Raw genomic sequence first — 16,066 nt, forward strand, 5'->3', positions numbered from 1 at the left:
GTAGGCTGGGAGAGAGTGACTGGGCCAAAGTCACCCAACCAGCTTGTATTTTTCTTCTATACACATATGAATATCAATTTCATACCCAATCAGTATCTTTGTCATATTACTGTAAGTAACCATAATAAAGCAGAATTCTATTATCATTTCAAAGACGGTGACTTTCAGAAGGGGGTTGAATTTCAATAATTCCCTACTATTGGGAATTAAGGGAAGGAAAATAACCTTTTTCATATAACAGCAGTTGTTCATATATTCCTTTCCCTGACTCTCTTCAGGCATCTATCTAATGGCCTGTTGTCTGCAAAAGCTTGTGGTGATAAACATGGTTAACCTTTATGACAAAGTTTGGTGATACATTTTAAAGATAAACCCAACTTTTTACATTTTCCCTTATAACAATGGAAAACCAATATAACAATAAGATCGATAGAGGAACAGAGGCAGAAATAAAGAAATAACAGGGGTAGTCCTCTTTGAGTCAAGCCCTATTCCTGCTGACTTTGTGGACCTGTGGTTTTAGTTTGCCTATCCCTTTTATCCCTCCCCTCACCTCTTTCCAGTTTAGCCAACAGTCCTGATATTTCCTTGTGGTCTCCTATCCAAGTCCCAACCAAGTGCCAACCTGTTGTGTTTATTTTTTTGGCAAATTTATATAGTCACCTATCTCCCCTAGGTGACATAAGTTAAAAATAACAGAACAGTAAATAGTCAAAAGCATTACCCGTAATAAAATATTAAACATCTAGCTTTCAATCGCCGTCCTAGGAGTTCATTTCGACGACTAGAAACACCTAAAGTTCGTAATCCTTCCTGAGGAGGAAAGTTCCACTGAACTCAAGGCAACCAAACTCCTCAGAACAAAATGTGGGTACAGGGACATGAATCCCTCGCTCCTTTTGCCGCTGCGAAACCTCTCCTTAAACACAACACAACACATACACACACCCAAAAAACCCCTGCCATAGCGCAATTCCAACCGCTCCCCCTCGAGACACACCGCGGTGGGAGGAGTAAAGTGGCGTCACGGGAGAGGGCGGGGTCTAGGCAAAGGCCTAGCGCGGGGCCGGGAGCGTCGCTGCTTTCTTGCTGGCGCTCGTGTCCGTCGGCTCGGCTGGAAGAGGACGAAACAAAAGGAAGAAGTCCGTGCCCGGATCAGCGATGGTGGGCATTCCGGGAGCTTCTCAGTGTAAGATCCTCCTCCGCTCTAGTAGCGATGCTGCCTCCTTTCTTGACCCCTTCCCTTCCACCTCTCCTGCTCATCCTCTCACTTAGCGCTTCTCACGTCCTTAGGACCGCAAGCCAGAGTGACGCCGAGCTCTGTGGAGGCTTGGAAGGCTGCAGTCCCAGGAAGGGGCTTAATTCTCCGTAGACGTGGCTGCGGCAGGCTTGGGGGTGCTTGTCTCCCTCTGGCATTCCCCAGGCAATGTACGCGCACCTTCGCTCCTCTATTGCGATTCTACCCAGCCTTGGGTTTCACTCCCTCCTTCCCACTTTTCCTTTACCTATGTGGTTGGAATAACGTTGCGTATCTTTCCTTACTCCTGGACCTTCTCTTTTCGTCCTGCCGCCCCCCTCCCTTCCTCTTGTGACTTCTTCCCTCCCCTGCCTTCCGAATAGTTTCCACGTTCATTTGTTAACAGCCTTTTCCCAACTTGGTGGCCTGTGGAGGTGTGCAGTATACTTCCCTTCATCCTCAACTAAGGATAATGGGCCTTGTAGTCCAACACATCTGGGAGCTATTTAGTTAGGGAAGTCTGGTCTGTAAGACCCAGTTTGTATCAGGTAAGTGGCAGCCGCTTCTCTTCTAAATGGTAGTTTCTTATTTTCTGCAAACCCATTTAGGGTTTTGCTTTTTGGTACTTCTCATCCGAGGAACCCTTTTCCTCCTTCATTCTTTCACCAAGAACAATTTTTGTAGAAGGCTTTATTTTCTTCTTTTGTCTATAGATTGGGTTGCCTAATATTTTGGATTGTGCTGGTATATGTTTCTGTGACAGCATTTGGAAACCAGAAGTAAACTAGGTCAATGAGGAACTGATATTTAGATCTGATTTGCTAAAATGTACACCAGGCATTGACCTTGTGTTTTTCACTCTGACAGTTAAATAACTCTGCAGTTGTTTCTCCTCAGTAGTGCTGGAATAGTAAAAGGATGCCTGCTTTGTGGAACGATCAGCTTTATTAAATAAATACGTAAGAAGCATTTGCATTAGCATTACAGACCTTTATTCCTTTTGGAACAGAGATCACTATTAGGAATGCCTTGAAACATTAAACGTTCTTCATTTCCATTAGAGAAATCTTGCTGTTGGGACCAGTGTTACTAGTTTTGAACAACTCAGGTAAATGTGATCTTAAATATTCCCATCTTGTTTTTTGAGAATGATAGTGTATTGAAGCTTTAAAAACATTGCTGTCCTCAGATTTAGATTTATGTTTCCCCTTTAACCATGGCATTGTGTGGTGTGTGGGTGTATGTTTCAAATTTATCTTTTCCATGCTATTTTCTCAGTGGAGGGAAGTTATGAGTTTTTGTACATTTTAAGAATGGAAAATAAATCATGAATAAATGACCATATTTTAAGTTGGATTGTACATAAATCCAGCAGAAGTCAGGTTATTAGCAATTCTGTATTAGTACCATAGATAAGAATCAGCATGTTACTCCAGTGAAACCATAGTAGAAAGAAAAATTAATGTGTTTTTTAGAGGGAGGAGAGTGTGTACTATTGTACTATTCAACCCAGGTAGCTTTAATATTTATTTTAAAAACAAACTTGTTAATCATCTTATATTCAGTAATCTTTAACAGCATTATGCTCGAATGATTGTAAAATGTATTTATTATTGTTCCATAGTATGATTTATTCCAGCATTATAACCTGGAATCATTCAGTGTTCAAAGCTGTTCATGTTGCCAACTGGTTGAGGATGATGAATTTTGTAGCCTAAGATTGTTGGAAGATGCCTGGCTAGAGGAAAATGATTTATACCAAAGTTTTGATCTTACAACACAATAGTGTCACAATCCTTTGTGGTACTCTGAGACAGCAATTTTTATTTATGCAAGACTGAGCGAATCAAAATAGTAGGCTGTTTTGCTAATTTTATTTGTTCAATTCAGAAGTTTGTATGTTGCATTTTAAGGCAGTACTCTAAAGGCAGCATAAAACAAGGTCATAAATACATCAAGTGTCAATAATCCTGCGGTTTAGATCGGATGTTACTTTTGAAACAATGCTGAATTTACTCATTAAGTGTTAGCAGAATAGCCCCACATATATCCCTCAAATATGGGTGATATTGGCTTTCTTGTGCCAGCAGTCTATGCATCTGATACAAAGATTGCCTTATGAACTGAAAAGATGTCATTACTTAATCTTGCAATATATAACATGTCAATTTCAGAAATTTAAATTTGGCCTGGAAAACTGCATAAATACATATTTAGTATACCATGTTATAATTGGGTTCACAATTATGCTTGCATTTTATGAAAAAGGTAAAAGAATGCAATACCTATGTTGCAGCCCAATAATCTAGAAATATACAACGTTAGAGAATCCTTGCTAGATCAAACCAAAAGTCTGTACAGTTCAGCATTCTATTTACACAAGGGCTAACCACATGCTTTTGAGTAATACGTAAGTAAAATATGGATGGAGTAGCAATCTGGTAGCTACATTGAAAAGCACAATACCTTCAATAATGTGAGTGATACTGAGCTATTATGATTGGTAGCAATTGCTAGCACTATCTTTTATAGATTTAACCTTTCAATGTGCCAAAATGAATGGCCATTGTTACATTCTACATTTGAATTCTGTACTTAATTTTACTTCTATGCTTTATTTTAACACGAATCATCAGCATGTTTAAGAGTTTTTTTTTTTTGATGTGGCCAGAATTGCAATGTGATTCTACTAACTGAAGTTAAATAAAAGTATTATGATACTAGTGATTTTCTAAAAATATAATTTTCTACTGATTTCCCATATATGTTTGCCAGTGTGGAATGGGCATATATAGGCTAGATGTTTGGTACACAGCCCATTTTATCCTAGGATCATTTGCCTTGTTCCACTAACGTGTGAGAGATTGTTCTCCCATTATGCATGACATTTTAGATGGATACCATATATATTGCTTCCTGCAGTGATGCTCATTTTCCCATTTACTGAATTCTTAGAGATTTTTTGTTACTCCTTTGCACAACTGAGAACTTTGCTCAGACTTAATTCCTATATCAGTTTGATGAGTAATCTTGGTTTCTGCTTCCTATTACTGCAGTCTATTAATGGGTCAATTTTTGATCGATAAATACCAATACCATACTTCTTAGGTATTTCCCAAGATTATTAAATTTGCTTAGAATGTGGGAGTCTTTATCAGAAGTCTTTAAAAGCCCAAGATTTGGATGATTCCAAACATATATTATACTCAACACTCGAAAAGGTTAATTAGGCATATATTTGCAAAACCATGTTTTGCATTACATTCTTTAGCAAAGGTTGTCTTTGTGGGTACAGACATCTTCCCTAGCTTTCCCAGAATAAATGTTAATCTGACCCATTTATATATATTTAATTAATTTTAAAAACTAGCATTACAGTTGTTGCTTTTCCTAGTTTAATGACTATTCCTAGTTGACCTTTATTAGATAATTAGGGATTTTACATTTTAATTCTAGAAAAGTTCTCAGATAAATGTCATCCTATAATTCTGTTATCACTATTTACCTTGATCTACTTCCTGAACATAGCAATTTAGGCAGAATTAACTTACCTGTATACTTTGTAAGATCCACTTCCCATGTATTAGTGATTTGGTGTTTTTTCCCCTTTTCCTTTTACTTTTTTCTAACTTGCATATCAGTAGTACTTCCTTCCTTCAATTTCCTTTAGTGGACAGGGTTCTTCAAGTGATTCTCCAATGCACTTAAGTCATGGTTATATCAAAGGTTGTGCTGAAGAACAGCTCATCCCTACCCTACATTGTAGTATACGCCCATTTGTTCTAAAAGCTATTAAGAATAGAGACATTGTAGTACTCTTATTTGACATTCTGACCCATTCTAAAAATATTTCAAAAACAGCTTGATTTTGAGTTTAAAACACTTCCAGACAGGTACAAACAGCCTATTTTAAAATTGAGGCAACTCTTTGGAAAAAGAAATTGAATATTTTCTGCTTTAAACTTAAAGTTTATTTTGTTGCGACCAAAAGGATAAGAGTTTCATTAAAAAAACCTACTTAATATGCCATTACGAGGATTCAGTACAAAGTTACATACAGGTATCTCTTTTTGGACATGAAATTCCTAAATAGAATTTATCAGCAGGTGTGTTTCTGTTCAGTTAGATGACCATTGACCATCTTTCCTCACTACAGATGTTAAGAAGTATAGAACTGATTAAGATTGTCTCTGACAGCTCTTTTGAATGGGCACTGTGTTTGCCTTTTTTGTACATTTAAGCAATGAAATTGTATTGTTCAAAACAATTACAATTCCAAGCATTTAGGTAAATTTAGTCCCATTGTTTAATTCTCTGTGCCCCTCCTCAACCACATCATTCATACATGTCTTATTTATCACGATCTGCCAATTTCATGTAACATGTCATGGATCTTATAAAGTAGCTTTTATTCCATAAATGCGTCGTCAAATCTGCTTGCATTTGGGATATGCACTAAATTCTTTCTTTGATGCAAAAAAGTAACACAGCTCTCCCTCTGGCACTTCTTATATACTTTCCTGAAAGTTCAAAACACACACATCTTGGCTTTTTGCATCCTATTTTCTTTTAAATGAAGCCACATCTATTTGTCCTTCCATTTTGTTAGGGTTTCCCAACATCTGTAGAAATGTTCCCATTCTTGCTGTTGCTTGTGGCATTGTAAAAGAGTTCCTTTTTTTGTCCAGTATTCCTATCTTCTCCCCTCCCCCCAAAGAGGATATTTTAAAGTAAACTAACTAATATTTCAATATTATTTTCCTATTACAGTGATAATTTTCATAATAGCTTTATTTTTTATTTAAAACTATTGTATCCTTTTTTCATGATTCAGGGAACGAAAGCTTAGAAATATTTGATTAAATACCATTTCTGTGGTTAGTAATCTAACTTCTGAAGAAATTGGAGACAAGAGACTGATTTGAAACACTTTCCATTTCCTAGATATTACCTCCATCTCTGTTAATGTAACTTCAAAAGTATTTTTTGGTATTAAAAAAGACAAGTCATTTGAGGCTTGCCTACTCTCTAATCCTGATCTTAGACAAGTGACTATTGTGATTTTGTTAATTATAATTAGCAGTAGTTTTATGATGCTGCCATAAATCTTTCACAAATGAAATATACTCCCATGGGGGATCAAATAGAGAATTTTGTTAGATTTTAATGAGTTATTTTATTTGTATTGTAATCTTCCTTTGAGAATCCTAGATTTGCAGTTGATCTTAATTGTACTAAAGTCAATTGAGAAAAAATATAATAGACACATAGTTACCAAATGGGTTTCTGATCTATGCAATAAATTAAAGGTGGATTGCTCAAATCTACATCCAGCATTCTATTCTCTGTACCACTTTGACTGCTTACTATTGATAGTTATAAAGAAAAGTCCTCTCTATAGATGACAATAAAGAAAGGTTCAAGAGTATTTAAGTAGTTTTCCTTTAATACTTGAATGTTCATTATAGTCAATGCTCATGTGATATAGCTGGCTGAAAAAGTTACTGCCTCTGGGCTTGAAATCAACCTAAGAAAACCTTCTACCATTGATATAAGACCCAATGAGAGTAAATAAAAACTGTTTCTCTTTGTGATGGTTGTGCAAAGTTTGTTTGCCTGGCAATTGAATAAGAATTTACTTTAGATTCTTGAAGGTTGGCGTGTTTTGTTTTCCTTTATTGAAGGCTAATACTATAGCATTCTTTTATCCAATTGTTTGAGCATAAAAGCAAATAAAAGGAACACTTGCATGTTTGTAATATTTGCATACTGTGTTTAAACTTTTTCTGTACCTGTGACTATCTCAGATTGGAAAACTAATAATGATTGCCAAATTAGTGCAGGGAAATACACAGAAGAAAAAAATCAGTATCTGTATTTCATTACCATCCTGGGGGCATCAAGATTCATAGTGATGCATCCCAGTGGTACCTTCCTGTTCCTGGAAATGAGGCTTTCTTAGTATTAGTTCTGACATAATTATCCATTTGTGAGTGCTGCCAGACAGCTCTTAACAACATATAATTTGCTTTGCTGGATCAGACCAAAGTCCATTTAACCCTATTCCTTGTTTCCAACAACAGCCAGCCAAATGCCTCTGGATAGTCACAGTAGGTAATAAATAGTAAATCTTCTTTGAGCCAAACTCTACTACTGATGACTTCATGGACATGTCCAAGTTGTTTTTTTGGCAGCACCATAGAAAAGATTTGACACAGCTGTGGGAATCTTCCCCAACAGATGTTTTCATATATAATATCCCTATCCCAGGACTGTACTCCATGCATCTGATCTGTGAAAGCTTATATGAAAATAAGTTTGTTAGTCTTTTAAGACATCCCGGCTATTAAAAACAGATAAGCATTAGATAATATACATTAATAGATATTTTGGATACAGCTCAAGATTGATTGGATTCTGCTGTTTTAACCTTTGGATGGTGAAAAAAGTTTTGCTGTAGTTCAGATTAACTTTCTAAAGCAAGTCATGTGCAGGTATGGATTTTGCCTATTTTATTAAATGGTTTTTATTAAATTCCATTTTATTAAATGGATTGCAATTTACTATTCACAACCAACAACAAGAGCAATGGCAAGTTGGCAAATTAATTTATGTGCAAATTGAGTTTTAGTGTGAAACTAATCAGGTTTGTCCACTTTCTCCATTACTGTTTAATTAATAGTCAAGCCTTTAGCAAATAGGTCATCTCCTGATATTACTGGTACAGTGAAGGAATATATTATCTGTATATGCTTTTAATACTAGACAATTTTATTGCCTAATATTTAAGTAATATTTCATAATTATTCAGCTTCATTGTCTAACTTGAAATTGGTGATTTAGCATTTGGTAAAATATTCTAATTGTAAAATTAATTTGGGATATTATAAGGCCCTTTTGTTTTGGGCTTTTCAGATTATTATTTATAATAAGAAAAAATGAGCAACCTAGTAGCTGTGGAAAGACACAGGTGGAAATAAAAGTAAAGTGGATATTAAGGAAAGCCGTGTGTTTAAAATGTAAACTCAAAACTCCTAGGCAAGTCTGACTCTTGATTTCATGGAGACACCCATGTAGTTTTCTTGGCAACAGAATATAAGTAGTCTGTCATTGCTTTCTTCTGAAATACGTTTTGATTTCCTGGTTTGGTTTGTACTCCTAGCTTTACATACAGATTCTGAATTGGCTTGACCATGCTTAACTCGCAAGTCAAGATCATCAAGAGGGTTATACCTACCACAGTGTAGGTAGTAGCCTCTAACAATTGATTTCCAATACATTTTGGGGTTTTTTTCATTCAAGGTTTTTTATTTTTTATTTCCATTACATTTTGTTGAAGATGTATTATATCCTTTTTTCAATAAACTTTGATCAATATTATTTTGAAAGTTGACTAAACTGATAGCTATAGCCACAATGGCATAATAAATTTTTGTTAATTAGAGATATAATCTATTATGCAAGAACAAAAATACACACAGAAAGGTATTAATTTGCCCAAAGACCAATTTAATCCAGCATTCGTGTCTTCCAGACAATGGGGATGGGATATTAGAAGAGGGAGTCAAGCTATTTTCCAAAGCACCTGACGGCAGGACAAGAAGCAATGGATAGAAACTAATCAAGCAGAGTAGCAACCTAGAACTAAGGAGAAATTTCCTGACAGTTAGAACAATTAATCATTGGAATAACTTGCCTCCACAAGTTGTGGGGGCTGCAACACTGGAAGTTTTAAAGAAGAGATTGGATAACCATTTATCTGAAATGGTATAGGGCTTCTTGCCTGAGGGGAGGGGCGAGGTTGGACTAGAAGACTTCCAAGGTCCCTTCCAACTGTGTTATTCTGTTCTGTTAGTTGGAATCCCAGCATGGGTGCATGTATCTTATAATTTGTGGTTTTACTGAGGCTCAGTGCAGTGTAAAAATGTAATCCTTCATATCCAGAGCTTCCTGGATACATGGATGACCATATAAATTGGATGGATGGGTAGGTAGATAGGACGGACCTATGGGAAGTCCATATCAGTATATGAAAGTAATAGCAGTCTCCTCTTTAGATTGCTCTGCAGAAGTAATACTTAATAATTATGACCAGTAGTTATCAGTTGTCTTTTTCTCCACGGGTTTGTTTTCTTGTCTTTCTTTAGTCAAGTCCTAGTTTACTTCTTGAAGTATGTACACATTTTTGAACTTAATCCAAATTCAAAATATATTTTATGAATGCTTAAATATTTATTCACTTATGAGTCTGAAAAAAGACATGACAGCTGAATCTATTGTTGAGTTTTTCATTCAGTTCACTGGTCATCTTGTTTCTTTTTGCTAGATACTTCTGCCATTGAACTCTATTATTTAAATTCAGAAAATTCCTAATCCAGGATGGAAGAATGTTGTTGATCTTTCTTTGAGCATGATTTACTTAATGCTTCTACCCTCATTAAATAGCTGTGGCTAAAGTTGAACTTTTAGAAAGAACTTTTAGAAAGAGAAATGAGGAACAATCATTCTGTTTTTGAAATTGCCATCATAAGATTATCTCACAAGATGCCAGACCTAAAATCCAACAAATGTTTTAGAATTTTATATTTTCCATTCCTTTGCAGGTTCTTTCATAAGAAGCTAACTAAAGTAAATATTTAGTGTCATTTACTTTTTACTTAATCTTTAATTCATTTGAAATAACACCACTGAAGAATCATGTTATTTATTTAAATGTCAATAATGATCTCAGCAGAATAATTTAAAGTTTGGACTTCATTTAAGCTGCATGTGTGTACTGACACATTTATAAATCATTAGTGTTTCTTTTTGCTCTCTCTTTATGCTCATGCTCTTAGGAACAAATCCATTTCTTATTTGTAGCTGATGTATCTTATAAAATATTTCTATTTTTCTTATTACTGGGTAAAGTCAGATTTTTCAGTAAGTATGGCCTAACCATGGTTTGTTTCAGCTGCAATTGGCTATGTTCAAACATGCTAAGTCCTAAATTATGGTTTTCAACAGACTACTCTGAAATTAAACTACATCGGAACAAGCTATGATATTTGAACTAAGCTTTGAATCATCACTATTTCCAAATATTGGAGATTTATGCATTAATAGTTGATATGAGATACGTTGTTGATATGAGATACTTTGTTGTCCTTGCTGTTGTCAGTTATAGGACTGATTATTAAACTTTACTAAAAGAATGATTAAAAGAGCTATAATCATGTAGAAAGTCTGTTGCATTTCTTTCATCAATCTCCATATAGGAAACCATTCTACCACATATGAAATAGCAAAGCACTTAGACTTATATACTGCTTTACAGTGCTTTACAGCCCTCTCTAAGCAGTTTACAGAGTCAGCATATGGCCCCCAACAACTTTCGAAGTCATTACATCCAGTAATTTAAACTTAGCTTTGCATTAATTAAGCTGATCTCCTTTATAAGAGAAAGAGGCTTGGTCTATTGAGTAGGAAATATTCTACATAATTCCTTTTTCTAAACAATTGACTTCAGTCTTTTATTATGTAGAGATCTTTAAATATCCAAGCAAATAGCCTTTCAATACTTAATGATATAACATCATTGAAGCAAAATTGGGCCTTCTTAACTCTTGAATAGAAATAATTGTATCACCTCATGAAAACTGAATTACTGTATGCTTTTTTTGTTTTAAAGAGCAAGCAATAGTGGAATTAGTTTTTCTTCAGTCCTTTTAATTTCTTTATCACTCTTAGAGCAATTACATTAATATTTTCTTTTGGCTGTCATTTTCTCAGAATAACTTTTCTGTGTTTCCTGTACTTTGACTCCCTAAGAGTCTTGTCCCTCTTCAGTTGTTAACATGGAGCATAAGGCCTATAAAACTTTCCAGGGTTGGAAACTAAATTTATCTGATGACATCACTGCCTTTTCTGGCATTTCAGAAAACAGAAACAGTAACTTGCACTAAGCTTGCTTTATCTTTAGCCATGTTTTTTTGATTAAAGGCAAAAGCTCTGTAAATATTTTTTAAATGATTGAATGTCGAAGCTATAGAAAACACATGGCAGGAGTCAGACACACTGAACACCATGTGTGTTCAGCTGTAGCCTCATCTTTGAGTTTAGGAGTGCTAATGCGGATCTGAGAACTGTGGGTGATAGGTTTATCTGGGATGATTGGCAAGGATTTATAAAGCAAAGGGGGATTTTCTTTCTGACCCCCTCCCCTCCTTTCCCCCCCTCCATTTCTTTTTTCTTTTTCCTCAGAAAAAGGAAATTGGGATCACATTAAAGCCTTAATTGGTTTGGCTCCAGAACGAGTTCAGTGGCTGCCAAATAGTTAATTTATTGTGTGAATTTGGCCATGTGCTGAACAACAAATTTGTCTTAAGCAAAACATGATCTTTGGTGTGTGTGTGTGTGTGTCTGTCTGTCTGTCTCTCTCTCTCTCTCTCTCTCTCTCTCTCTCTCTGTCCCCCTACCTACCTACCTACCTACCTATCTAGCCACCAGATTCCTTAAAAAACAAAATGAATTGTGCATAGCATAGGCCAGGGGTCCTCAAACTTTTAAAACAGGGGGCCAGTTCATGGTACCTTAGACTGTTGGGGGGCTGGACCGGGCGGGTGGGCATAGCTAGGTGGTCATGTGACTGGGTGGGCGTGGCTAGGTGGGCATAGCCAATTTAACAGTCCATTGAATTAAACTTTAATTTGTTTTGCACCTGGGGGTGTTTGCATGTTGCTCTTTTGGTTGCCTTTTCTTTTTACTAGATCGTTTTTTCCCCCCAGTTGTTTAGGAATCTAGTGGTCCACGTCAGGTTTTGCAGTTCTTTTCAGCCCCAAGGAGTTTGAGAAATCTCTCTCTCTTTTTCTCTTTCTCTCTCTCTCTCTCTCTCTCCCCCCTCTGTCTTTCTGTCTCCCTCTCCCTCCCTCCCCCCCTCTCTGTCTATCAATCTATCTATCTTCTGGAGGTGGGGGAGGTGAACAATGGGCCGTTTTCACCATTTTTTTTGGTCTCCTGGGGTGCCTGTGCATCCCGTTTTTCACTCCCCACGTCCAGAAGCATTCTGCAGGCCAAAAACAGGCAAAATGGCTTGTTTTCTGGCCGTAAAAGGGCAGTTTTCACCCATTTTTGGCCTCCTGGGGCTTCTGGGCACCCCATTTTTCACGTCCCCCACCTCCAGAATGTCTCTGCAAGCCAAAATTGTTGGCCTTACCTTTCAGTTCCAGCCTGCAGGGCTTGCGAAGGGAAGTCCTGCGCTCGCTGAAGGGGGAGTGAGCCGATGTAGGCGGGATTAATGCCTTTGGCAGGCTATAGTTTGAGGACCCATGGCATAGGCCATGTAGGAAATGTGTAAGACAAGTCCTGTTTTACAAAACAGTCAGACTCTAATAAAGTGGATTTCATATACTATTGGTGTCACTCACTGCAGGAGAAGTGTACCTCTCTGGATTCTTTTGAGATATACCTTTGTTATTTCCACTTATCAGAAGGCTATCTTAGATAAAATAAAATTTCATAATTCAAAGGAAGACACCATTCATGCTATGTCACCATTTGAAACCATCTTTATTTCTAATGGGGACACGTGTTCTGTGTTTGGAATATTTCTTTAATGTCTGAAATGTATTTTATGAAAATTATATTTATTGGCAAATCCTTTAATGTTAGAGGGATGGGTTTAGCAAAATAGAAACTATGTAATATGTCCTGCTGGCTGCTTACCAGTAAAATCTACTTGGCATTGAAATAACACTTTTAAAGATCACTGAGAGTTGTCAGAATTATGAATTTTTAAAAGGCTTAAAATACTGTAGATCCTTATGGAAACTTGGTTTAGGGCCTGCAAACACGTCAACTGCTGTATAGCTATTTAGATGACTGTGCACCTTAGTATCCCTACATCAGTATGTGATGCGAGGGTGTCATACATTAAATATTGGATTTGATATTTCAAAAATTCTACACCTATAGTATTTAGCTTATCCATTTTTTTTTAAAAAAAGGATCTCCCCTGCTATACTGTATTATGTAACATGATGTTGTAGGCTATGTTCCACAGCTATATGTCCCAAAAATATTTAGGCATCATAGATATGGCTTACATGATATCTCGGATCTAAAGTTTCATAGCTTTATCCCTCTAACTCAGTCTGGAGCTCCGTATAGAAACACTTCGACTTGGATTCCGGTGAAACGTTTGGCTTACTGTTTTTACATCCCATGGTTGCAAAACTCCAGACACACATTAGGTGGCAGGCAAAAGACACAAGTTGCTGTTACGTAGTAGGTCATCTGTTTTTTTTTTTGCAGTGCAAACATGATATCCCTAATTACAGGCCTCAATGTTGGATGTTCTTTTGCTTTTGGAATGAGACTGGTGATTTGGTGCCACTGTATTCCCACAGATTTAATGCAGGACTAATGAATGATGGATTCTCCTGGCATCTAATGGATGACTGGAGTTTTACAGACCAGGTATGACAGTTTTTGATAGAGATAAATCTAATTTTATTCATTATAGAGATCACTTACTAGGCTGAAAGAATAAACAAGGGCTTCTTTTAATCCTCATACTTGGGGTTATGGTAATCTCATCCAATATGTGATAAAGCTATTAATCTCTAAGGCAAATATCTAACAAAGCCTTACTATTTTTGTTTATGTCTGCTACATCTGAAAGCCCCAGGGCTCTTATGAAAGGGTAAAAAAGGCTCCTCCTGCACCCAGTTTCCTTTGGAGGTACAGAAACATCAGCATTATTATTGCTAAATGTTAACCATTTTTTGCTGGGAACTGTAGGGTGGAAGATGAGATCAAGCTGTTGAACTTCTTTGTAGGCAGTCGGCTTTTGCCTTAGGCCTCCTGGAGCTGCCACATGTTCTCCTGACATACTGGCTAACACACTCAGCGTGTGTCAGTTTTTAAGTTTTTAACAAGGCCATGTAGAAGTCACTGCTTTTATCCAGAAAGTCTGGAAGTATACCGAGCCAGGCAAACAATAAGAATCTGCAGCATTCACATATGATGATCTCCCCTCCTCCTCCTCCTCCTCCTCCTCCTTTGATTCTACTGCCAAAGTAAATTCAGCAAGTTACAATTAATGAAAATGTTTGATTGTCAGTGGCTTCAAGGAAAGAAATTGAATACACTGATAGAAAATAGGCTGTATTGGGCTGTACATTTTCCTGGGGAGCAAGTTTGCCTCTTAAAACAGCATTAAATAATGGTCCGTCTCACTAAGAAAGGTGCCTATCTGCATACATTCAGGGCTTCTTCCCTTTTTGATGTTCTTTTTGTAAAGCTACTGCTATACTGGAAGACACACAGGTATTTGGAGAGGTGAGGGAATGGGGGAGAGGGGCTTTGCTTTGAGGTAAGTGATAAAGTAAATAGGTTTGTTGAAAGAAAATTATGGAAGCCTGTCCCAATTACTCAGCTTTTTTAACTTACATTTTTAGCCTACCAATTTATTAACTTTATACTGAAACGAGATATGATGAATCAAGCACGTTAATGGCAATTCCAGCAACATAGCTCTCCTCTCTTTCTCAGTTTTTCTGCCCACTGCTATAGATCTGGCTCCCTTTTTGGTTGAAGTGCCTTTTAATTAGAGCAATGCTACTCTTGTATAATAATGACTCAGTAAGTTGCTACTTGTTTTTCACTATATTTAAATTCTAATTTTGTGAAAAAAATAAAAGCTCAATAAATTCTTTGCAAAATCTAAACAGTAATTAGAAATAGCATATGGAGCCTTTTGTATCGAATTCATTAGATCAGCTGCACCCTGGGTTGGTACTGACAAAGTTATTATCATCTGTCAGTTGTTTGTTGGTCTATATCAGGGGTGTCCAAACTTGGGAACTTTAAGACTTGTGGACTTCAACTCCCAGAATTCCCCAGCCAGCTCTGGCTGGGGAATTCTGGGAGTTGAAGTCCACAAGTCTTAAAGTTCCCAAGTTTGGACACCCCTGGTCTATATGCAGTGAATCTTGTTATTATAGTAGTCCATTTCCTACTGGACAAATTTTCTGCCATAATTGATTCTTCAATCTGTGCAACTGTATCCAGATTTTTAACTTAATGGCATTGCCTAAAGTTGATTGAGGTACAGCTCTTTCTTAGCTGTTGATTGTTTCTGCCTCATATTCTAGTTCTGAGATGTCAAAGAAGCAATAAAGATGTTGTAAATTATTCCAAAGGTTTATGCACACTCTTACTTGTATGTGACCCCAAAAAATAATAATGCAGTTTTCTACAGTTTATCGACTGCTTGCCTGGTTGAGCAGTTTATTCTTGGCTGGTGATCAAATAGAGTATCTTGTTTGCAAGCAGTTTGTAGTCTCAGAAAGTTGGTTTTGAAATCCTGAGATATGATAGGCATTATTTAAGGGTGTTCGGTGGAAAAAATATAACCTACTGTATATCCTGTTATTTTTTTATTATGTATGATTGTATTTACAAATGTTGGAAAACCATGGCTTGTTGGAGTATCTGGTTTTTTAAAATAAATCCCTTCCACAAAGTTTGTCAATTTGTGCTGGGCATTGGTGCTTCAGTCATAACAAGCCCAATGGCCTTGAGCTTCTTGTTTTTGTTACTGTTTTGTTTAGAGAATATATGTAGGAGAAAATGTGTAGCTAGGCATTGGATGTGCTACTAAAAGTGTGATGGGTACCACTGAGCTACAATACAATACAATACAATACAATACAATACAATAGTAGAGTTGGAAGGGACCTTGGAGGTCTTCTAGTCCAACCCCCTGCCTAGGCAGGAAACCCTATACCGTTCCAGACAAATGGCTATCCAACATCTTCTTAAAGACTTCCAGTGTTGGGGCATTCA

At 36.7% G+C, this 16,066-nt stretch overlaps 1 protein-coding gene across 5 annotated transcripts in view; it reads left to right on the top strand.

The window, feature by feature from the left end:
* The window catches only part of CBFA2T2 (CBFA2/RUNX1 partner transcriptional co-repressor 2), a 125,256-nt gene that overhangs the window by 36,047 nt on the left and 73,143 nt on the right, over positions 1–16,066 (top strand). For 2 of the 5 annotated variants that reach the window (XM_081946712.1, XM_081946713.1), the window contains exon 1: positions 1,031–1,189. The exons of 1 other annotated variant lie outside the window; for it this stretch is intronic. In XM_081946712.1, coding sequence (XP_081802838.1) covers positions 1,162–1,189 — 28 coding nt within the window. In that variant the 5' untranslated portion in view covers positions 1,031–1,161. Of the gene's footprint in view, positions 1–1,030; positions 1,190–1,407; positions 1,429–16,066 lie in introns of those variants that run through there. 2 more of the 5 variants (XM_081946716.1, XM_081946715.1) reach the window with 2 other exon arrangements.

Source organism: Natrix helvetica (assembly GCF_964273705.1).
Source record: "Natrix helvetica genome assembly, chromosome: 3".
NCBI classification, from domain to species: domain Eukaryota; kingdom Metazoa; phylum Chordata; class Lepidosauria; order Squamata; family Natricidae; genus Natrix; species Natrix helvetica.